The 23,784-nt window shown below is 46.0% G+C and overlaps 2 protein-coding genes across 9 annotated transcripts in view; both read right to left on the bottom strand.

The window, feature by feature from the left end:
* The window catches only part of MTHFD1L (methylenetetrahydrofolate dehydrogenase (NADP+ dependent) 1 like), a 312,601-nt gene extending 289,301 nt beyond the window's left edge, over positions 1-23,300 (bottom strand). For 4 of the 8 annotated variants that reach the window (XR_010119055.1, XM_063632271.1, XM_063632270.1 and 1 more), the window contains exons 1-7: positions 22,930-23,289; positions 11,985-12,069; positions 10,476-10,526; positions 10,334-10,387; positions 5,284-5,408; positions 2,412-2,512; positions 177-316 (exon numbers count right to left, since the gene is read on the bottom strand). Coding sequence is in view for 7 of the 8 variants with exons in the window: in XM_063632271.1 (XP_063488341.1) it covers positions 177-316; positions 2,412-2,512; positions 5,284-5,408; positions 10,334-10,387; positions 10,476-10,526; positions 11,985-12,069; positions 22,930-23,159 (786 nt within the window). In the remaining variant the exon portion in view is untranslated. Of the gene's footprint in view, positions 1-176; positions 317-2,411; positions 2,513-5,283; positions 5,409-10,333; positions 10,388-10,475; positions 10,527-11,984; positions 12,070-22,929 lie in introns of all 8 variants that reach the window. The other 4 variants (XM_063632272.1, XM_055267463.2, XM_055267476.2 and 1 more) reach the window with 2 other exon arrangements.
* Positions 17,878-22,478, bottom strand: LOC129475514 (proline-rich protein 13-like). The gene has a single exon (XM_055267608.2). It carries the CDS (start codon positions 18,407-18,409, stop codon positions 17,984-17,986), a length of 426 nt encoding a protein of 141 aa, XP_055123583.1. The 5' UTR covers positions 18,410-22,478; the 3' UTR covers positions 17,878-17,983.
* Positions 23,301-23,784: the final 484 nt, after the last annotated feature.

Genomic DNA, 23,784 nt, shown 5'->3' with positions numbered 1-23,784 from the left:
TGTTGCCTTTTCTTGTTTGTCTGGTGAGTAGACTCATTCAATGTCTTTAATGAATATGGGTCTATTCAATTTTCTTCCTCTAATTTCTTGAATTAATCGCTTAGCTTATACATTTCTAGACTTTCTTCTATTCTAACATAAGCCTTCAAGATGTACGCTTCCAACATGAAATTTACCTTGCTTTGAAGCTGATGTGTTTTCCACTGGATGCTCATTGTCATGGACCCTTTTCTCTGGAACAGGCATTGTAGAGCAGCTTCCAAAGACCCATGGGCCTCCACTACCAAAATCTTCTTTCCATCTAGGTTGACACCTACTAACCAAATAAAATTCAATATTATACTCAAAACTTCAGATCTTTCCTTTAAGAACTTTATCTTAAGAAAAAAAGACCCTTTTAGGCTGGGTGCGGTGCTCACGCCTATAATTCCAGCACTTTGGGAGGCCGAGGCAGGCAGATCACTTCAGGTCAGGAGTTCAAGATCAGCCTGGCCAACATGGTAAAACCCCGTCTCCACTAAAAATATAGAAAATTAGCCAGGCGTCATGGCATGTGCCTGTAATCCCAGCTACTTGGAAGGCTGAGGCAGGAAAATCACTTGAACCTGGGAGGCAGAGGTAGCAGTGAGCCAAGATCGCGCCACTGCACTCCAGCCTGGGCAACAGAGCAAGAATGTCTCAACAACAAAAAAAACCCTTTTAAAACTTGACCTTTCTCAGCACCAACCTACAATGACTATGAACTAGGAGTGGGGTGTTATAATCAACAAAAATTCTCTATTCAAACCCTTTTGGTTCCAATTCCTGTTGCTGAATTTCTTTCCACAATATGTAACTATAATTAACCAGCCTAATTTACTCTTTTCTTTGAGTACTTTCTAATGAAGTGGCTCAGAATCTTCATCTTGATAATCCATGTAATGAAAAAGCGCTCTATATATGGATTATTTCATAGATTTGAGCTTAACATTACTGTCCAAAAAGCATATATATCCTGAATGTTAACCTTTTAATAAAACTTTGGCATATATTTTTGAAATTTTTCTTTGATTGTTGGATGTTCAGGGGGTAGGGAGGGGCATTTGCTTCATTTCTATTCAAATTGGAGTAGAGAAAAATATTTAGTTAGTTGAATTTTTTCTTTTCTTTTCTTTTTTTTTTTCAGATAGGTCTTGCTTGTTGCCCAGGATGGAGTGCTGTGGTGTGATCACAGCTCACTGAAGCCTTGACCTCCCAGGCTCCAGCGATTCTCCTACCTCAGCCTCCCAAGTAGCCGTGACTACAGGCACATGTCACCACACCTGGCTAATTAAAAAAAAATTTTTTTGGTAGAGATGGAGTCTCCCTATGTTCCCCAAGCTGGTCTCAAACTCCTGGGCTCAAGCAATCCTCACACCTTGGCTCCGCAAAGTGCTGGGAACACAGGTGTGAGCTACCGCGCCGGCCCAATTAGTTGAATCTTTATGTTCTCAGAAAGCCCTTGAATATATAAATACTTAGTAGTAATTTACTCATTAAATTTAATAATGAAGAAAGAGAAAATATTCATTTCTATTTCACTGACATAAAAATGCCAAGTCAAGGGGACAACAATGGAAATTAAGTCCTGACTACTGAAAAGCAAGCTGCTCACCAATAAATCCCAACCTAGGTTCCTGTGCCCCTACATCTAATTTCTTCTTCTTTCTTCTTCTTCTTTTTTTTTTTTTTTGAGGCAGGGTATTGCTATATTGCCCAGGCTAGAGTGCAGTGGTGCAATCACAGCTCACTGTAACCTCAAACTCCTGGGCTCAAGCGATCTTCCCGCCTGAGCCTCCAGCATAGCTGGGACTACACGTGCACACCACCATGCCCAGCTAATCTGTAAATTTTTTTTGTTGAGACAAGGACTCAATATGTTTGCCCAGGCTGGTCTCAAACTCCTGGCCTGAAGTGATCCTCTGGCCTTGGCCTTGCCTAGCACTGAGATTATAGGCATGAGCCACTGTGCCTGGCCTCATTTAAGTCTTCAGTGTAAGTCTTATCTAAGGCTACATATTGACAGATTTAGTAAGCTGAAACTGGAAGTACATTTTACTGTGGTTATTTTGACTGTTTCGTGAGAGAAACTGAGCATGTTTAAAACAGGGCTAATAATTTATCTCTACTAATTTCTCTTTTAATTTATAAGATGGTCTTACTAGAAAAAGTTTCTAGGTACTCATTTGTATCTCCCAAAAGATGAGAAAAATAAAAAAAGTCAACGTGAAATATCACTTCCATGTTCAATCAGAATCTTCTAGAAACATTCTAAAAGGGTATCAGAATAATAATAAAAAATTTTTTTAATTCTTCCCCAAACACATCCTTATTAAAAATAATGTAAATACCAATAAATAGAAATCAGCAGCATTTCTCAAGGAGCATCCTACCTGATTTTTCAAGAAGTTCAATTACAGCTTTGGCAACAGGTGAAACAAAACATTCATGGGCATCCCCTCGCACCAACTTCCCCAGGTTTATGTCTGTTACTCTGAATCAGAAAATAAAGGAGTAGGTTAAGTTAAAGCCCAGCCAAAAAAATCACTCACATGTAATGTACATATATTAACCCCAAATAACATCCAAGTCAATGTTTGATAGATAGAATACATAAAAATGAATTAAAGAGGGCCAGGCATAGTGGCTCACGCCTGTAATCCCAGCACTTTGGGAGGCTGAGACGGGTGGATCACATGAGGTCAGGAGTTCGAGACTAGCCTGGCCAACATGGCGAAACCTCAACTCCACTAAAAACACAAAAAGTAGCCGGGCGTGATGGCACGTGCCTATAATCCCAGCTACTAGGGGGCTGAGGTAGGAGGATAGCTTGAACCTGGGAGGCAGAGGTTGCAGTGAGCTGAGATCATGCCATTGCACTCCAGCCTGGGCAACAGGGCGAGACTCTGTCTCAAAAAAACAAAAACAAAAACAAAAACAAAAACAAAAAAAAAACACCATAAAAAATGAATTAAAGAGAAAGCAGGCAATAAAGGCCATTCATTTTCTATGGCAGTACCTTAGGAAACTTCACCCTGGCCCTAACCTTGGGTGTTCTGTTTCTGCCAATACACCAGGACACAGCCTAAGGCCATACAGGGCTTCGCTTTGCAACTCCAGGGAGCTCCTTTCAATGGACCGCAATGGACTAGCATCCCCAGAGTTACACAGCAGCATGGTCCTGCAGTCCACTCAAAACCCAGAACCAATCCTATAAATCTGGAGTGACCCAGTAAGACCTGGGATTGAGGCACAGGTCACAGGTCTGATTTCAAGTTGACCTCGATTATTTATCTCCTTGAGAAGCCGGGGTGGGGGGCAGTGGAAAAAATGAGTGACCACACACTTCTGAAGGGTTCTGTGCCTTTCCCTGTTCAAATCTAGGACAAAACATTCCACAGCTATCTAGCCTAAACTGAGCACGTCAATCTCAGTAACAGAATGGAGACATTTAGAATCATTTTCATAATTTCTCCTTTTACTCTCTGTTGTTGTTGTTTGGTTGGTTTTTCCCGGCTGGGCCTCAGCATGAATTCCTCTCCTTTTATGAAAGACTTGAAACTATGCCCTAGGACCTTCAAGTTCTGAAGTTTTTCTCATTGATTAGTGCTTCTTCTCTTTTTAAAGTTAGTCTACGACAGGACTGGAGATTGTTGTTGCTTTTTAAAAGAATGTTTAATTATTTACTTAAAAATAGAGACAAGGGGCCGGGTGCGGTGGCTCACTCCTGTAATCCCAGCAATTTGGGAGGCCGAGGCAGGCGGATTACGAGGTCAGGAGATCGAGACCATCCTGGCTAACACGGTGAAACCCTGTCTCTACTAAAAGTACAAAAAATTAGCCAGGTGTCGTGGCGGGCACCTGTAGTCCCAGCTACTCGGGAGGCTGAGGCAGGAGAATGGTGTGAACCTGGGAGGCAGAGCTTGCAGTGAGCCGAGATCCTGTCACTGCACTCCAGTCTGGGCAACAGAGCAAGACTCCATCTCAAAAAAAAAAAAAAAAAAAAAAATAGAGATGAGGTCTCACTATGTTGTCCAGGCTGGTCTTGACCTCCTGAGATCAAGTGATCCTCCTGCCTTGGCCTCCCAAAGTGCTAGGACTACAGGTGTGAGCCACCGTGCCCGGCCAGGACTGGAGGTGTTCATGACACCTTTTCAGCCTATGTTTGGGTCTACTCAAGTCACAATAAAAGGCTAGAATGGAAGACTGTTGGGCGTCTCAGGAAGGTGGCAGCCTCCCCATCCAGCCCCTGCAGGGTCTACCGGATCTGGAATCTAACTTTATAAGTCTGCTTACAATCTATAACCATAAACACATTGTGTTCTTTTTGGCCACAGTACAAAAACACTTTCTATATTTCCATGGAGGAAAATGGGGTTTTAATCCCCAGGAAGCATGCTTATCCCCCACTGGAGATGGCCGGTATCCTTTGTTCTATGAAGCTTATGTCACTCCATGACATGAATCACAGCCCAACATTACAGCACCCAATAGTTATGATGCTCCCCTCCAAATTTCAAATAAGACCTTGTGTCATTAAGAAAAGTATTTATTTTGCTTTTCTCAAATGGCCTGGGACTAAGACAGAATATGGTACTGCTAGGGAATCAGGTTTCTAAATTTTTTTCTCTGGTCTGGTAGAATTACCAAGGAAAAAAACTATTAGAAGAATAGAGCTGGCTAAAGATTGTATAAGTCAGACCGGAATTTATTAAATGAATCTGACGGTGTAAGATCATATGGCACTGAAGCACTATAAAAGGGCTAATGTATTTTCCAAAATATGTAACTTTTGCATGCAGAATTTTAAAAGGCTACAGATGGCCAGTCACGGTGGCTCACGCCTGTAATCCCAACATTTTGGGAGGCTGAGGCGGGTGGATCACGAGGTCAGGAGATCGACACCATCCTGGCCAACATGGTGAAACCCCGTCTCTACTAAAAATACAAAAATTAGCCAGGCATGGTGGCGCATGTCTGTAATCCCAGCTACTCAGGAGGCTGAGGCAGGAGAATCGCTTGAACCCAGGAGGTGGAGGTTGCGGTGAGCCAAGATCATGCCACTGCACTCTAGCCTGGGCAACAGAGCGAGACTCCATCTCAAAAAAAAAAATCCTACAGACTCCTGAAATATTTAAAATGATTTTTTTCATCTAATTACTGACACAGTTGAAATAAATAGAAGAAATTTAGAAAAATAAAAGCAGGCACAATAGAAAAAGTGATTTAGCCATAAAGGTTGATTATTTGATTTTCTTTTCTTACCCATCCACATCTTTTTCTGGTTTCAAGGCATTGAGGACTTTGTTGCTAAACAAGTTCTCAGAGATCTGAAGCGCAAGGCCATGTACTCTGGTATCTTCATTAATCTTTAAGATTTCATCTATAATCTAAAGAGAAAACAAAAAAAAAAAATAAAAATTAGTTTTGTGAAAATGAGACCCAACAAAGGAAGCTTTATATAAAAAGTGGATTCATGAAAATGCATCTGTTATAGTTTGTTGTTGTTTTGCTCCTTGTTGAAGACTTGATGTAAAGCAGAATAAAAAGCCTATTTTTTTCTTTTCATCATGTGTATAAGGCTCAAAAACAAAATTAAAAGGCTTGGCTGAATTTTTTAGTGACTTCTCTGCCTTTCTATGGCTCTACTCTGTGCCAGAAAAAGACAAAACAGAGCAAAACCAAAGCTCAACAGCTATTAAGGTTTAGATAGACAAAGGACACTTCTCTGTCAACAAACATACTTTAAGCCAAACACACTGCCAGTTTTCAGGAAGGACAGGAAGCATGAATCTGAAGCATTCCAACCTGGCCCAGCTAAGCCTGTGTGTTTCAAACACAATGTGTTCAACACAGCTCACTAATCATGACGTCCAAGCAGTCACAGAAGCCCTCGGGTTATCTGGACCTCAATGACACATAAGAAGCCTTTCCAAAGGCTTATGCTAGAAAAATTCTTAGCATGCACAGCTCCTTTTATGGGAAACACTAAAATAATTCACTATTTAGGAAAAAGACCAAGCTACATTTTGGGAAGCTAATGAATGTCTGGGTGTGTCTCTAAATAAGCAATGCTTTGTCCTCTCTGTCTATTTTATGCCAGGAGATAAGATCCTGATTCATCTCACTTAACAAAAATATTTGCTCATAAGTGAGAAGATACTTATCTTTGCATATAGATCTCACTCAGAGGCTCTGGGGAAGGGTTGGTTTACCATTTTTGTTTCATTGCCTAGCAAAAATCACTACCTGTGCAGTGGCAGGGGAAACCATTTGAGGTACAAAATCAGAAAGAAAGCTTTGTTTCATTCATTCGGCATTCTTTCATTCATTCAACAAATGGTTTGAGCACCTACTCTGTATCAGTTCTAAGTAAAGGAAATACAGCTATAAACCAAACTGTCCTCGTGGATCTTATACTCTAGTGGAGGAGGGAAGTTCTTCCCTTCCAAATTATAATTATAATAATAAAATCACTGGAAAGAATAAATGATATGCAGAAAAATAAAGGTTCAGAGGGGTAAAAGGTTAACAGAGTGATGGGTGGAGGGGTGGTCAGAGGCCACGATGTTCAAGCAGAGACCAGAATGAAGTGAGGAAGCTACTGTCACCTGTACCAAGCATTTGGTAGAAGCAACAAATGCCAACACAAATCTTAATTAATAAATTAAGGTACTTACTCTTTTTCAATATAACACCATACAAATTCACTCTATTAGAATTTTCCCAAAGAAAAATGGGGAATAAATGATTCCTTGTCAAAAAATAAGTCAAGGCAAAGGTACTAAGAACACGCATTGTGGAAAGAGAGCCTCTTCAATAAATAGTGCTGGGAAAACTGGATATCCACATGCAGAAGAATGAAACTCGGCCCTCATCGCTCACTTCTATAAAAATCAACTCAAAAGGAATTAAAGACTTAAATATAAGGTCTCAAACCATAAAACTAATAGAAGAAAACATAGGGGAAATGCTTCATGACATTGGTCTGGACAAGGTTTTTTTGGATAGGACCTCAACAAAATAGACAACGAAAGCAAAAATACACAAGTGGGATTATATCAAACTAAAAACATTCTTCGTAGCAAAGCAAACAATCAATGAAGCAGAGACAACCTACAGAATGTGAGAAAATATTTGCAAACTATGCGTCCAACAAGGGGTTAACATCCAGAATATATAAGGAACTCAAATAACCTAATAACAAAAAAACAAATAATTCAAATAAAAAATGGGCAAAAGACGTGAACAGACATCTCCCAAAGGACATACAAATGGCCTGCAGGTATATGACAAAACACTCAACATCATTAATTATCAGGGAAATGCAAATCAAAACCACGATGAGATATCAAAATGACAATAACAAATGCTGGGGAGGATATGTGGAAAGGGGAGCTCTTGTACACTGCTGGTGGGAATGCGGATTAATACAGCCATTAGAGAAAACGGAATGAAGATTTCTCACAAAATTAAAAAAACAACTACCATATGACCCAGCCATTCCCACCACTAGGTATATACGCACGGGAACTGAAACCGCTATGCTGAGAAGGCGTCTGCATTCCCGTGTTTATTACAGCACTATTCACAGTAGCCAAGAGATGGAACCAATCCAAGTGCCCATTAATGGAGGATAAAGAAAGTGTGGTTTGTATACACAATGGAATATCATTCAACCATAAAAAGGAACGAAATCCTGTCATTTGTGGCAACATGGATGAACTTAGAGGACATAACATGAAGTGAAATAAGCCAGGTGCAGAAAGGCAAATACCATAGGATGTTACTTACATGTGCAATCTAGGAAAGTTGATCTCATAGAAATAGAGAATAGAATAGTGGTTACCAGAGGCTGGAGAGGGATGGGGGAGGGGAAATGGGGAGAGGTTGGTCCATCAGTAGGTAAAAAGTTACATTTAGATAGGAGGAATACATTCCAGTGTTCTAATACATAGTAGGGTGACTATAGCTAATGACAATGTATTGTATATTTCGAGACAGCTAGAAAAGATCTTGAGTGCTATCACCACAAAGAAATGATGAACGTTCTAGGTGATGAATGTAACTAACCTGATTTGATCATTACACAACATACGCAAGTACTGAAACGCCACACTGTACCCCACACACATGCACAATTATTATGTGTCAACTGTAAACAACAACAATGAAAATCAGGGCTATTAATACCAGTGGCAAGGCCAGGTGAGGTGGCTCACACCTGTAATCCCAGCGCTTAGGGAGGCCAGGGAGGGCAGATCACCTGAGGTCAGGAGTTCAAGAACGGCCTGGCTAACATGGTGAAACCCTGTCACTACAAAAATGCAAAAATTAGCTGGGCATAACGGCGGGTGCCTGTAATCCCAGCTATTTGGGAGGCTGAGCGGGGAGAATCACTTGAACATGGGAGGTGGAAGTTGCAGTGAGCGGAGATTGCGCCATTGTGCTCCAGCCTGGGTGACAGAGTGAGACTCCGTCTCAAAAAAAAAAAAAAAAAAAAAATACCAGTGGCAAAACAACCTAAAGAAAAGCAAATTCCAGCTGGGCGCAGTGGCTCACACCTGTAATCCCAGCACTTTGGGAAGCAGAGGCAGGCCATCACCTGAGGTCAGGAGTTCAAGACCAACTTGGTCAACACGATGAAACCCCATCTCTACTAAAAATACAAAAAATTAGCCAGGCATGGTGGCGGGCACCTGTAATCCCAGCCACTTGGGAGGCTGAGGCAGGAGAATGACTTGAACCTGGGAGGTAGAGGTTGCAGTGAGCCAAGATCGCACCACTGCACTCCAGCCTGGGTGACAGAGCAAGACTCTATCTCCAAAAAAAAAAAAAAAAAAAAAAAGAAAAGCAAATTCTGCTGCAGACAGTGGGTATTGTGCAAATGAACAACTTCCTTTGCATGCTGTCACTGCTGGTATCATAGGTATTTGTTACATATTTAACACTTCATATTTGTACCACGCTACAATGGCAAGTGTGGCAAACACTTATCGCCCAGTATATAGTTTTCTTTCTTTCCTTAGTAATAAACTCTTGATTTTTAGCTTGCTAATAAATGATCTAAGGCTTCTTGGTATAAAAACTACACTTCCCAGCCTCCCTTGCAGTTGGCCAGGCAATTAGGTAGGGGACAACGGAATGGATGTAGAACTGTGACTTTCAGGAAATGTCTTTAAAGACAGCAGGGGCCTGTCTTTGTCCTTCCTTTTTCTTCTTGGTGACAATGAACTTTACCTAAGCCCTGTGATCCTGGAAAAGAGGGAAGGTTAACAAATCCCTGTACCTTCTGTGTACTGCAAAGAACTGCTCTTCTCCATAGGACTCAAATAAGACTCACCAATGCCCCCTTGTTTACATAGTACAAGGCCAGATACAAACTCTACAAATTCCCATTCTTTGTCTCACAAATGACTAGCAGACCTGCTGGGCCTCACTGATCAATCAGAACAAAGTGCTTGTTAACCAAACCACAAAGGTGGCAGAGCAGAGGGACAGGAGCCTGAGTTCCTACGACTTGGTGATATCACCAACCAGGGACTGCCTTCTTCCAAACTTTATTCATGTCCCAGAAAAATACACTTCTAGGCAAGGCACAGTAGCTCACATCTGTAATCCTAGCACTTTGGGAGGCCGAGGAGGGTGGATCACTTGAGGTCAGGAGTTCAAGACCAGCCTGGCTAATATGGTGAAACCCCATCTCTACTAAAGATACGAAAATTAGCTGGGTGTGTTGGCACGCACCTATAATCCCAGCTACTCAGGAGGCTGAGGCAGGAGAATCGCTTGAACCTGGGAAGCGGAGGTTGCAGTGAGCCAAGATGGCATCATTGCACTCCAGCCTGGGCAACAAAAGTGAAATTCCATCTCAAAAAAAAAAAAAAAAAAAGAGAGAAATAAACTTGTATGCTATTTAAGATTCCATTATTTGAGGTTTTCCATCACATGAAGCCAGTAGGAAGAAAAGCTAACCACAGAAGGGCCAGGCCCTGGCACAGGGATCTGTGGCCCAAGGTCCAGCTTCCTCGCCTCGGCCTGACAATTTCCACTAGATGACGCTGCCACCGCAGCTGAAGAAACACAACTGAACTCAACAAGTCGCAGCTCAAGTCTTCGGTAGAAACATACAAATGACAAGGAACAAGGATATCATGAAGCATTTACCCTAGAGAAAAGAAGTGAAGTCTTCCCTCTAATATTCAGCCACAAGCAAAGGTTAGATCTGTCCCAGCCACCACTAAGAGACGCCAATGGGCCTATTAAGTCTCAAGAGGAAAGAAGCAGCAAGAGTTTAGGGCTCTGCCATTATTACCTCGGCTTCATTGCTATCTGGAGGGAGGCAAATGTGAGTGATGTTCAGACCAGCCTGAAAAAGGAACACAAGGTTATTCATCACTATAAGAGAATGTATTGTTAAAAGTTATAATGAATTTTTTAAAAGCAACAGTCCTCACCTCCTCAGCCAAATTCTGGTTGATTTCCTGCATCAAGTTGTCGTCACCTGCCTTAGGAGGGTAAAAACAACATAACAACATAAAAATAGCTTGAAAAGGCACAAAAGATAATCCGGAGATGAATTTTGTGATTACAGATGATCTAATTACAAAGATAATATGGAAGGTGCAGAAAAACAATCTTGCTGCTTCTAAAAAGGGACTCGGGGCCAGTATTTAACAGAGTAATTCCTCAGGCTTTAAATTATGTCACTTTTTTAAGGAAAATAATATCCCTCCTATTAGAAGACATACCTAGCCAGCTTTCCTCTCTAAAAATGAGGACACCGACTGGGCACAGTGGCTCATGCCTATAATCCCAGCACTTTGGAAGGCTGAGGCGGTGGATTGCTTGAGCCCAGGAGTTCGAAACCAGCCTGGGCAACATGGTGAAACCCCATCTCTACAAAAAATACAAAAAATAGCAGGGCATGATGGTGCATGCCTGCAGTCCTAGCTACTCAGGAGGCTGAGGTGGGAGGACTGCTTGAGCCCAGGAGTTGGTCAAGGCTGCGGTGAGTCAAGATCATGCCACTGCACTCCAGCCCAGGCAACAAAGCAAGACCTCATCACAAAAAGAAGCCAAAAAATGGGGACACCAAAGGTAGGAGTTGAAATGGTTTGCCTTTAGATGGAAAGCCAGGGAGTCAGCAGATTCCCAGGAGGCCCGAGCCCTAATCTAATTTTCTTTCTATTGCTCTAACTTGCCTTTCTTTGTAACGAGATGTGGCTACAGATCCCAGAGAATGTAAGTAACTTGAGCACAGCTCTGTAATCCTGAAATACGCAGCACGATGGAACCAGAGGCTGCTATTTTGATACGCTAAGTGCATGCCAAGCCCCGTGGTAGCAGCCCAACTGTCGGGCTGTGTTTGCTTCCAGGCTTGGCTCACCTCATTATTTCTCGGCACCTGCCATCACACAAGTGTGCCAAGCAGGATGGCAACTGGGGCCAACTGTGGCTCAGAACCAGGGGCTGCAGCCAAAAGAAGTATGTGGAATGCAAAGCCCTTTTGACGGGGTAATGACTTTTGTCCCATTAAGTTTATGGCAGGTTTTAAAAGATAGAGTAAAAAGATTACCAAATATCCATGTTTCATCTAGCATCTCTGTCCATTGAAACAAAGTGCCACTTTTTTTCCCAGCACCTTCAAAATCACATTTGGTAAACATTTGTGAGCACACATGGACCACAATATATCCTGTGTAATGCAATGCATGTAAGTGCTTACCTCCTAGACCTCTGAAAGCTACCCCCACCTCAGAGAGGAGAATTCACGAAAGAAGACACACTCAAGCAGGGCAGTACTTCACCCGTGACCCCAAAGAAGCAAAAGACCAAAGAAAACAGCATTGCCAACTGAGCCCTCTACTCTTTGGCAAGAAATGCAGCTGCTCTTTTGTATACAATCATTTTCTAAATTGAAAGGCATCCTAAAATAGCAGGACTGAACCTTGTTCTCGGCTTACCTGGATAATTGCAAGAACCGGCTTGAAGGCAGGGTTTTTTTCTTGCAATAAACTTAGAACTTCTTTTGAATTCTGAATGACTTCTCTACATTGAGAAAGAAAAACAACATTGTGATTTCTTGGTTAATGAGTAGAAAGGACTGACAAAACACATTTTCTCAGAAAGTTCGTTCCTCCAAGTGAAAATAACTAGACCGCAGAAGGACTCACTCCACCTGTACACTGTGGAGGGGCTAGGCGGCGTAACAATGAAATCAAGACACTAACACAAGGTAAAATGTAGCAATCCAGTTTTTAAAATATGCAGAGGGAAACAAACTAGATGTTTACAATAATTTTCTAGCGGTGAATTTTTTCTCTTGTATTTTCCAAGGTTACTATAATAAAAGCTTTGGGTTTCTACTTTAAATAATCGCTCTCCTCCACCATACTCCACCGCCATCCTCCCAAAACCCTGAGTATGGGTCCATGGGGAAAGCAAATAAAGTGGGAAGAGGGAAGTGAAGACAGGGGATTAGGGGGGTGAAGACAGGGGGCTCACTGTTGGACAAGAAGTGTCGAGCCAGGATAAATTCCAGGTCCTGGAATTTAAAGAAGGAATGAGGTAAGGAAGGAAGGGAAGGAGAGGAAAGTTCCAGAAACACTGGAGACCCACTTTGATAACACTATCAAAGCCTCCTAGGGAGAGAGGCAGAGAGCTTCTCAGTCCTGAGAATCCACAACATAGTCTGCACCTGTACCTCCTAAATGCCCAGCAGCAGCCACCTTCACCTCCTGCCTCTGGGGGAGGTGCCAGCCTGGGGAGGGCAAGCCTAGGTAAAAGTGGTAGAAGGCCTGGCATGGTGGCATGCACCTGTAGTCCCAGCACTTTGAGAGGCCAAGGCAGGAGGACCGCTTGAGGCCAGGAGTTTGAGACCAGCCTGGGTAACCTAACGAGATCCCATCTCTATAAACAATTTAGCTGGGCGTGATGGCGCGTGACTGTGGTCCCAGATACTTGGGAGGCTGAAGCTGGAGGATTGCTTGAGCCCATGAGTTTGAGGCTGTAGTAAGCTATGACTGCACCACTGCACTCCAGCCTGGGTGGCAGAGCAAGACTCAATTTCTTTTTAAAAAGAGAAAAAAAAAAAAAATCCAGGCGCGGTGGCTCACGACTGTAATCTCAGCACTTTGGGAGGCTGAGGCGGGCAGATCACAAGGTCAGGATTTCAAGACTACCCTGGCCAATATGGTGAAACCCCGTCTCTACCAGAAATACAAAAATTAGTCGGGTGTGGTGGCAGGTGCCTGTAATCCCAGCTAATTGGGAGGCTGAGGCAGGAGAATCGCTTGAACCTGGGAGGCAGAGGTTGCAGTGAGCCAAGATTGCGCCACTGCACTCCAGCCTGGGCAACAGAGCGAGACTCCGTCTCAAAAAAAAAAAAAAAAAAAAAAAAGAAAAACAAAGTGTTAGGAGCTCAGCTTTTTCTGGAACCTTCTGGGATGAGTGACTGCAGAGGCTACCTTCACCGCCACCCTATGATATGTTCTCAGCAGCACATGAGCACTGGGAGCTTGCTTTTCCCCCTCTCACAACAGACCAAAGGCGCAGCCACAGCAGCCCCCAGGCTTCAGTGCTAAGACCACCTTTTCATTTTGTTTTCAGTCTCTGACAGGGTTTTGCACCGCACCTGACAAAAATGCAGGGTGAAGAAGTTCCAGCCAATGCCATCCACAGTACATTGCCAAGAGCAGAAAGGCATCGGGAAGCTTCCCCCAGTTCTCAGAGAGACACAGCTGCCAAATGGCACTGGAGGCACTGCAGTGCCCAGGCGGGGCTTTAGAGGGGAGAGCTGCTCAGACTCACAACCAGGACCACCTTTCTACTACCAGCTGGGCTGGAACAGATGGACTGGGTGCAGGCAACTGTCTATAACCTGGGAACATTTCAGTTAGTTTTGTTTGGAAACACTTGGGATAAAGCTACTTCATTCCCAGGGAATTAATTGTATTATTGTGCTGAATAAATGTGACCATATGGGAAAGTTTACAAATCACCTTATAAATAAGCACTAAAATCCATACATCCAATAATGGGTGACTGAGGCCCATATGCCGCACTCTTTCCAGCCTGTCGTGACTGTTAATTTGGCTATGCTGGGTTCTTATTTTTGTCTGGGTCCAGGAAAGCACTGGAGTGTGGGACCCAAGCGGCTCATGGTATAAGGATCACTGGAGAGTTTGGTAAAAATAAAGGTTCCAGGCCAGGTGCAGTGGCTCACACCTATAATCCCAGTACTTCAGGAGGCCAAGGTGAAATGGATCACTTGAGGTCAGGAGTTCGAGACCATCCTGGCCAACATGGTGAAACCCCATCCCTAGTAAAAATACAAAAATTAGCCAGGCGTGGTGGTGCACATCTGTAATCCCAGCTACTCAGGAGGCTGAGGCAGGAGAATCACTTGAACCCAGGAGGCAGAGGCTGCAGTGAGCCAAGATCATGCCACTGCACTCCAGCTGGGTGACAGAGCGAGACTCTGTCTCAAAAAAAAAATGGTTCCAGTGTTTCACCCCAGAAAGTCTGATTCAACGTGTCTCAGTGGAGCCCAGAAATGCACATTTTTAAGAGAGTCCAGGTAGTTCTGAGACACTAAGTGGAAATACGGCCCAGGACTGGTACTGGGCATTTCGTTTACTAGCGTGGGCAAGTCTCTAAGAGCCTCAGTTTCCTCATCTGTAAAACAGGTATACTATAGTGGCTCTTTCCCCTTTTTCTTATAAATGTACGTTTGTTTTTTTTCTGTGCCCCAAAGCTACCCTTAAACACTAAAAACATTCATACTAACAGCAATAATTTTCTCAGAAACATTCATAGTCTTGATCCATTCATAGTTGATGAAAGGAATATTTCTTTTTATTTTTTTGAGACGGAGTCTCACTCTGTTGCCAGGCTGGAGGGCAGTGGCACGATCTTGGCTCACTGCAACCTCCACCTCCCAGGTTCAAGTGATTCTCCTGCCTCAGTCTCCCGAGTAGCTGGGACTACAGGTGCACACCACCACATCCCACTAATTTTTGTATTTTTAGTAGAGACAGGATTTCACCATGTTGGCCAGGGTGGTCTAGATCTCTTGACCTCGTGATCCACCCACCTTGGCCTCCCAAAGTGCTGGAATTACAGGGGTGAGCCACCTCACCGGGCTAAAAGGAACACTTGTATAGGTAAGTCGGCAATCATCAAAAAGTAATTAGAGTTTTAAAATAGTTGGGGATGGGGGCTGGGCGCAGTGGCTCATGCCTGTAATCCCAGCACTTTGGGAGGCTGAGGTGAGAGGATCACTTGAGCTCAGGAGTTCAAGGCCAGCCTGGGCAAGATAGCGAGACCTGGTCTCTACCAAAAAAAAAAAAAAAAGTTGGGGGGTGGATGTGGATAGAAAAAAAATACAGACATACAACATTCTTTGTGCTTTGCTTTACTGCAATTTATAGATGCTGTGTTTTTCTACAAATTGAAAGTTTGTGGCAACTTGTGTTTTAAGTCTATGGGAGTCATTTTTCCAATGGCATCTGCTCACTTTGTGTCACATTTTGATAATTCTTGCAATATTTCAAACTTTTTCATTTTTAGTATGTTTGTTATGGTGATGTGTGATGGACGATCTTTGATGTTGCTATTGTAATTGTGTTGGCCAAACCGTGGCCATGATGGTTCATGATGGTGTGTGTTCTGACTGCTTCACTGGACTGGCTGTTCCCCCTTCTCTCTCCCTCTCCTCTGGCTTCCCTGTTCCCTGAGAAACAACAATATTGAAATTAGGACAATTAGTAACTACAGTGGCCTCTAAGCGTTCAAGTGAAGAGCTGCAGGTCTCTCACTTTAAATAAAAACCCAGAAATAATTAAACTTTGTGAGGAGGGTGTGTTGAAAGCCAAGACAGGTCAAAAGCTAGGCCTCTTGTGCTAAACAGTTAGCCAAGCTGTGAATGCAAAGGAAAAGCTACTGAAGAAATTTAAAAGTGCTACTCCCATGGACACACAAATGATAAGAAAACAGCCTTATTAGGTTGGGAGCAACGGCTCACGCCTGTAATCCTAGCACTTTGGGAGGCCGAGGCAGGCGGATCACGAGGTCAGGAGTTGGAGACCAGCCTGGCCAACATAGTGAAACCCTGTCTCTACTAAAAATAAAAAAATTAGCAGGGCATGGTGGTGCATGCCTATAATCCCAGCTACTCGGGAGGCTGAAGCAGAAGAATTTATTGAACCTGGGAGGCAGAGGTTGCAGTGAGCGGAGATCGCGCCACTGCACTCCAGCCTGGATGAAAGAGTGAGACTCTGTCTCAAAAAATAAAATAAAATAAAATGACAACAAAGGATTTATAAGATTACAGTAATTAGGCCAGGCACGGTGGCTCACATCTGTAATCCCCACAATTTGGGAGGCCAAAGCGGGCAGATCACGAGGTCAGGAGTTCGATACCAGCCTGGCCAATATGGTGAAACCCCGTCTCTACTAAAAATACAAAAAAATTAGCTGGGCGTGGTGGCGGGCGCCTGTAGTCCCAGCTACTCAGGAGGCTGAGGCAGGAGAATCACTTGAACCTGAGAGGCGGAGGTGGCAGTGAGCCAAGATCGCGGCACTGCAGTCCAGCCAGGGTGACAGAGCAAGACTCCGTCTCAAAAAAAAAAAAAAGATTACAGTAGTTGATATCAAGTACTTGGTAAAGCAGTTGCAGGGTTTGAGAGGATTGACGCCCATTTTGAAAGAAGTCCTACTGTGGGTAAAATGTTACCATTTTCTCTGTAGCACTGCTACAGAGAAATCTTCCACAAAAGGAAGAGTTCCATCAATGCAGCAAACCTCATTGTCTTACTTTAAGAAACTGCCACAGCCACCCTAACCTTTAGCAATCACCCTGATCAGTCAATAACCATCAACATCTAGGCACAATCCTCCACCAGACCACTGGCATTTCCCGGCAATAAAGTATTTTAAAATTAAGGTATATATATATATACATATATGTTTTTTGGGTTTTGTTTTTTTTTTTTTTTTTTTTTTTTTTGAGACGGAGTCTCGCTGTTTCCCAGGCTGGAATGCAGTGGCTCACCACAACCTCCGCCACCCCACAACCTCCACCTCCTGGGTTCAAGCGATTCTCCTGCCTCAGCCTCCCAAGTAGCTAGGACTACAGGTGCACACCACCATGGCTGGCTAATGTTTGTATTTTTAGTAGAGATGCAGTTTTACTATGTTGGCCAGGCTGGTCTCGAACTCCTGACCTCGTGATCCACCCGCTTCAGCCTCCCAAAGTGCTGGGATTACAGTCATGAGCCACCACGCCCGGCCTTATATATGGGTTTTTTTTTTTTTTTTAGACAAAATGCTATTACATACTCAATAGGCTACAGTATTGTCTAAACATAACTTTTTTTTTTTTTCCAGGAAGAATAACTTTATTTGAATAGGACCCGAGACAGCATATTGGGCTAGGGAGGAGAGGTAAGGTTCCAAAATGGCAGTCAAAGCTCATCGACCAAATGGACTCTACTTCCCAGCAACCTTGCAGTTAGTGCAACCAACAATAGGCCTGCTGGGGAATGTATTTGCCACTAAATTCCCCAAGTATGCCAACATTACGAAAAAGATAGAGGCTTTTCATCATAACTAAATTTCCACAAACCTCCCCAATCACAAGTATTATAAGCAGAAGTAAAAAATCACATTTTACAGATCTCAAACTTGTCTTCAACATTTAGTTCATCATCTTCAAAAAATAGCTCCCCTGCCTAATTCATTAGCTATATGATCTATCCAAGCAGCAACAAGATGGCCAGGCCATGGCAATCCTCCTCCCATTTCCCCTATCCACTCAGGGCTCAACAGCAGGGTGAGGCTCAGGTTGAGGGGGGGTGGGGGGGGACCACAAGGGCTACATTCCCCCAGTACAACATGGCATCTGAAGCTTGATGGGAGAGCAGAACTGGTGAGACTTGAGGGAAGGGTCCAGGGCCTGTATTCAGTCAGAATCACTGCTGGAAGAGGAGGAGGAATGCTTGCCATGATTGTGGTGCTTGTGCATCTTTTCATGAGCTTTCTTCATTTTCTTCTGCATCTTCTTGTCCACTATCACTGCTGGTCCGACCATGCCAGGAGCCAAGGGATTCATAGGAGGGATTCCAGGGGCAGGCGGTGGGTATGGAGGAGGGTAGGGACCCGAGGGTTGGCATCCTGGATACCCTGGCTGTGGCACAGGATGAGGGGGCCCACCTCGGGGGAAAGCTGGATTGCCATGGGGAGCTCCTGGGGGAGGAGGACAGTGGCCTGGGGGAAAGGGTGGGTTAATAGGCAGTGGGTGGGCAGGATTGGAACCTCCAGGGCACCCAATATTGGGGGGATATGGATTTGGCCCTGGCTGCCCGGCATTGGGATTCCACATAAACATAACTTTTGTATGCACTGGGAAACTACAAAATTTGTGTGACTCGTTTTACTGCGATATTCCCCTCATTGCAGTGGTCTGCAACTGAACCCACAATATCTTAGGGGTGTCTGTACAGGTGTGTAATGGAGTTCAATGCTATTACCACCCACGCTAATAAAACAAAATAGGTTCATGCTCCCTACAACTTGTTATATGTGTAATGTTTCACTCTTTGGGGTTACTCTTTCCTACAGTGATAAAGCAAGCAAGAAAGAAAAAGGAGTCATTAGGTTCAATAAATCCAAAAAGTAGCATAAATGTTTCTAATCAGAGATTTTCATGTCCTTGGGGGAGAAAAATGGCCTTGTGAGCTTCCACTTTGATTGAGGACAGTGGGGAGGAATGTGAGCTCTCTAGCTAGGTTACCATGTGTAGCTAAAACTCAGAATTAAGCCATCAGCAGCAGCTTTGTTATTTTCACCATGACTGTGACTATTATACAGAATGTATTATATTACTGGCCGGGGCAGTGGCTCATGCCTGTAATCCCAACACTTTGGGAGGCCAAGGTGGGTGGATCACTTGAGGTTAGGAGTTGGAGACTAGCCTGGCCAACATGGTGAAACCCTGTCTCTACTAAAAATACAAAAATTAGCTGGGTGTGGTGGTGCCTGCCTGCAATCCCAGCTACTTGGGAGGCTGAGGGATTATGGTCATCTAGTCCCATCACCAGGAACAACAGGTCACTATGCTTTTGAGGGAGCTCATTCTTTAACTTTTCTGACCTAATACACTTCGGCTCCTGGATGTCTATTCCAGGTGACTTCTAGCCGACTCACGCCCCCACCCACTTTGCTCCAATCCTCAGGGAATCAATTCAGGGCTAGAGAGTTTTAGTAAACCATGCACATAACTCAGTTGAAAGGTACAATACAGCCAGGTGTGGTGGCTCATGCCTGCAATCTCAGCACTTTGGGAGGCTGAGGCAGCAGGATCACTTGAGACCAGCCTGGCCAATATAGTGAGACTTCATCTCTACAAAAATAAAATTGCAGCCATAAAAAAGGATGAATTCATGTCCTCTGCAGGGACATGGAAGAAGCTGGAAATCATCATCCTCAGCAAGCTAACACAGGAACAGAAACCAAACACCGCATGTTCTCACTCCTAAGTGGGAGTTGAACAATGAGAACACATGGACCCAGGGAGGGGAACATCACACACTGGGGTCTGTCAGGGGGTGGGGAGGGCAAGGGGAGGGAGAGCATTAGGACAAATACCTAATGCATGTGGGGCTTATAACCTAGATGATGGGTTGATGGGTGTAGCGAACCACCATGGCACACGTATACCTATGTAACAAACCTGCACGTTCAGCACGTTTCCCAGAACTTACAGTAAAACAAAAAATAAAAATAAAAAAGTTATGTTTACCCTATACTGCCATCTATTAAGTGTGTGAAAGCATTATGTCTAAAAAATGTACATATCTTAATTAAAAATACTTAATTGCAAAAATAAAAAATAAAAAGGTCTCACTCCATTGCCCAGGCTGAAGTGCAGTAGCGCAATCTCCGCTCGCTGTAGCCTTGACCTCCTGGGCTCAAGTGATCCTCCTGCCTCAGCCTTCTGAGTAGCTGGGACTACAGGCACGTGCCATGTCCAGTTAATTTTTAAAAATTTTTTATAGAGATGGGTGTCTCACTATGTTGCCCAGGCTGGTCTTGAATTCCTGGGAATGCGATCATCCCACTTTGGCCTCTCAAAGTGCTGGGATTACAGGCATGAACCATGGTGCCTGGCCTAAATTTGTCTTTTCTCGTTATAAATGTACCTACTAATAATTTTGATTTTGCCTCTAGGCTCACTAAACCTAAAATATTTACTATCTGGCCCATTATATAAAAAGTCTGTGGACCCCTGGCTTAGTGAATTGTAAAAATATTGCTGGGCGCGGTGGCTCACACCTGTAATCCCAGCACTTTGGGAGGCCGAGGCAGGCAGATCACGAAGTCAGGAGTTTGAGACCAGCGTGGCCAACATGGCGAAACCCCGTCTCTACTAAAAACACAAAATAAGCCAGGCGTGGTGGTGCGAGCCTGGAATCCCAGCTACTCAGGAGGCTGAGGCAGGAGAATCGCTTGAACCTGGTAGGCATAGGTTGCAGTGAGCCGAGATCGTGCCACTGCACCCCAACCTGGGCGACAGAGTGAGATTCCGTCTCAAAAAAAAAAAATTAATAGCCACCATTTGTTGAGGGACTTGTCTTGTATGTGACAGTCCTGGGCTACGTATTTTGCCTGTGTTCTCTCACATAATTGTTTCCATAACCCCTTGAGGTAGGTACTGTTACTCCTCCCATTTTCCTGAAGGAATTGGGTTTGGGGAACCCAGTGCAGGCCCTAAAGCCCCCTACTAACCTCTTTACTCATCTCTAAGGCAGTCATGGCTTTAAACCTAAAAGTATGCATGAATAGTCCAGGCACGGTGGGTCACGCCTGTAATCCCAACACTTTGGGAGGCCAAGGCAGTCGGATCACCTGAGGTCAGGAGTTTGAGACCGCCCTGGCCAACATGGTGAGACATCCTGTCTCTACTCAAAATACAAAAATTAGCCAGGCATGGTGGCGCGCTCCTGTAATCCCAGCTACTCGGGAGGCTGAGGCAGGGGAATCGCCTGAACCTGGGAGGCAGAGGTTGCAGTGAGCCAAGATCATGCCATTGCACTCCAGCCTGGGTGACAGAGCGAGACTCCATCTCAAAAAAAAAAAAAAAAAAAAGAATTATGTATGAATAAAACCCACAGATGACCCCAAATCTTGAAGCATTCCACAAGTGCCTATTACATGCTGGGCACTCTCCCCAGGACCTAAGATATAGCACCGAAGAGACAGCTATCTCATGAAGCTCATATTCCAGGTGGGTGAGACAGACAAGAAATGAGCAAAGGAGGAAGTTTCAGGTAATAATCAGTGTTACATAGAAAATAAAACAGCATGACAGGAGGCGTTTTTTTTTGCCGCCTATCCTGGCCTCAGACTCTAACCGGTAAGATGAGTCTCAGCAACGTCTCTAACGGTAAGATGAGTCTCAGCAACGTGCAGGTTAAAACCTAATGACCTGACGTGTAATAAATTCCAGCGCTTTGGGGGCAGGGATGATGGCTTGAGCCCAGGAGTTCCAAACCAGCCTGGGTAACAGAGTGGGGCCCTGTCTCTACGAAAAAAATAAAATTATCCGGGCATGGTAGCGCACACCTGTGATCCCAGTTACTCTGGAGGCTAAGGCGGGAGGATCGCTTGAGCCCAGGAGGCGGAGGCTGCAGTGAGCCGAGATGGCACCACTGAACTCCAGCCTGACCAACAAAGCGAGACTCCATTTCTAGAAGAAAAAGAAGACAGAGAACAAGGCAAACTAAATAAATGGCCCCTTAAAATCATCCGCCACATAATAAAAAGCCTAGGAAACGTATTTTACTACTGAGACAGGGGAGAAGGGGAGTGGGGAGGAAAATGGGAGAGCAGAGGGAGGAAGGAAAGGCAGACAGAAAGGCAAGCAGGCAATGACTAAGAAAGAAGGCTAGAAGGAAAGGGAAGAGGATGTGAATGGAGAAGGTGGTCCGCTGGCCCGGGAAACCGCACTCTGGAACTCGTTCCTAATCCCAGTTCCGAGGGAGGCGGAAAAGGCTTTCTCGCCACCTCCAGGTTGTCCCGAGGGGCTCGCCCTGCAAGGCCCGAGACCTGGGCGCCCCTCTTGGCGAGGGCGGGAAAGGCTGGGGCCCAGGGACGGGGACCGGGACGGGAAAGGCCCGGCCCGGGGCTCCCAGTTCGCTCTGGGCCCGCGGAGAACCCTGCAAACCCAGCTCCCCGGGGACTCCGTGCGCGCTGCGCGGCGGAGCTGGAAACCAGCGCTGAGACCTCTCGGATTCCCCCAGCGGCTGTCCCGGGGGCCCGGCTCCACCTTTGCCGTTCCGGGAAAAGCGGACGTCATCCACAGACCCCAGCCCAGGGGGCGGCGCGCGGGGAAGGGCGCACAACACCAGGGAGCTTCGCGCGGGCGGCGCTGGGCCCGAGCCCGCCTCTCCCGAGCTCCGCGTGCCCGCCCCGAACCCCGGGCCAGCAGGCGCGCCGAGCCGCAGCCCCGCCCTCCTCCTGCTCCTCGCCCCCTCCCCCGGTTTCCGCCCTAGCCGCACCGCCCCTTTACCGTCTGGGTCGCGCCCGGCGCGATTGCATCAGAGCCGGCGGCCGGCTGCGCACGTGGAGCCGGGCGTGCGGTCCGTGCCGCTAGGCGCCCATCGGGGATGCCCACGCCCACCTGCGCTGCAGGCCCGGTCGGGTCCTGGATCCCCCGTTCTCCGCCAGCGCGCCCGGCCGCAGTCCCCAAGCCCGCGTTTCCCGACACACCGCCCGGCGCCCCTAACGAGTTGGCACCAAACACTCGCAGCCCCGCGCCCCGCTCCCCACGGCGGCCCCGGGCGCTCCGCCCCAGGGTCGGGGCCGCAGCCGCTAGAGACCTGGGCCAGGGCCAGACCCGACACTCACCTGACGATGGAGTCCCGCGCCGCGGGCGTTCGGCCGCCGGGGCTGCGGCTGCTCCGGGCCTGGCCATCCTGCGGCCGCCGCTGTCCAAGCAGGCCCTCCCGGCCGCCGCCGCCGCCTCCGCCGCCGCCGCCGCCGCTAGCGCGACAGGGCACACGGAGGCGGCGCGGCGGGCCCGGGGGCTGGGGCGGGCGGCGGAGCTGGCGCAGGACGAGCGGCAGACGCGTGCCCATGGCGCGGGACGGCTGGTTCTCAGGGGACACGGAGCTGCGGCTGCCGAGGGCGGCGGGGCGCGTGCCGGGGGAGCCGGCGGCGGCGGGAAGGACCTGGCGCTTCCTCCTGGTCCGCAGGGGCCCCTAGGGGGCACTGCACCCGGCGGCCGTGACGTGCGGAGGGCGGGGGCCTGCGAGCCGCCGGCCGGGATGTCACGGCTTCGGGCACTTTCGTTTGGTAAGCTGTACCAGACAGAGGGTGGGGTGCGGAGTGGGACTCAGACCCTGCCCTGAGTCTCAGCCTCCCTCCCTTCAGCCTGAAAGGCCGAGGTGACCCTTGGTATTCAGGGCGCCAAGTTTAGACGAGAGGGCTTGGGTTTGTACTGGAGGTGGCCTGAGGATAAGAGGCTTTGTAACCTTAGGCAGGGGCACTTAATCTCGGTGAGCTTGCGGGGCTTCGTCAGTACCACAGAGATAACAATGCTCTTCTTAAAACCTTAAAAGGATTTTATAGTCCTGATTGGTTCCAGGGCCCCTCCAGGGGACCCACGTCCACAGATGCTCAAGTCCTTGGTAAAAAAAAAAAAAAAAAAAAAAAAAAAAAAATAGTGTTTGCATGTCACCTACACACATCTTCCCATCATAA

Source organism: Symphalangus syndactylus, chromosome 2, assembly GCF_028878055.3.
Source record: "Symphalangus syndactylus isolate Jambi chromosome 2, NHGRI_mSymSyn1-v2.1_pri, whole genome shotgun sequence".
NCBI lineage: Eukaryota > Metazoa > Chordata > Mammalia > Primates > Hylobatidae > Symphalangus > Symphalangus syndactylus.
The sequence above is the reverse complement of the archived record's forward strand: the minus strand, read 5'-3'. Positions and strand labels throughout refer to the sequence as shown.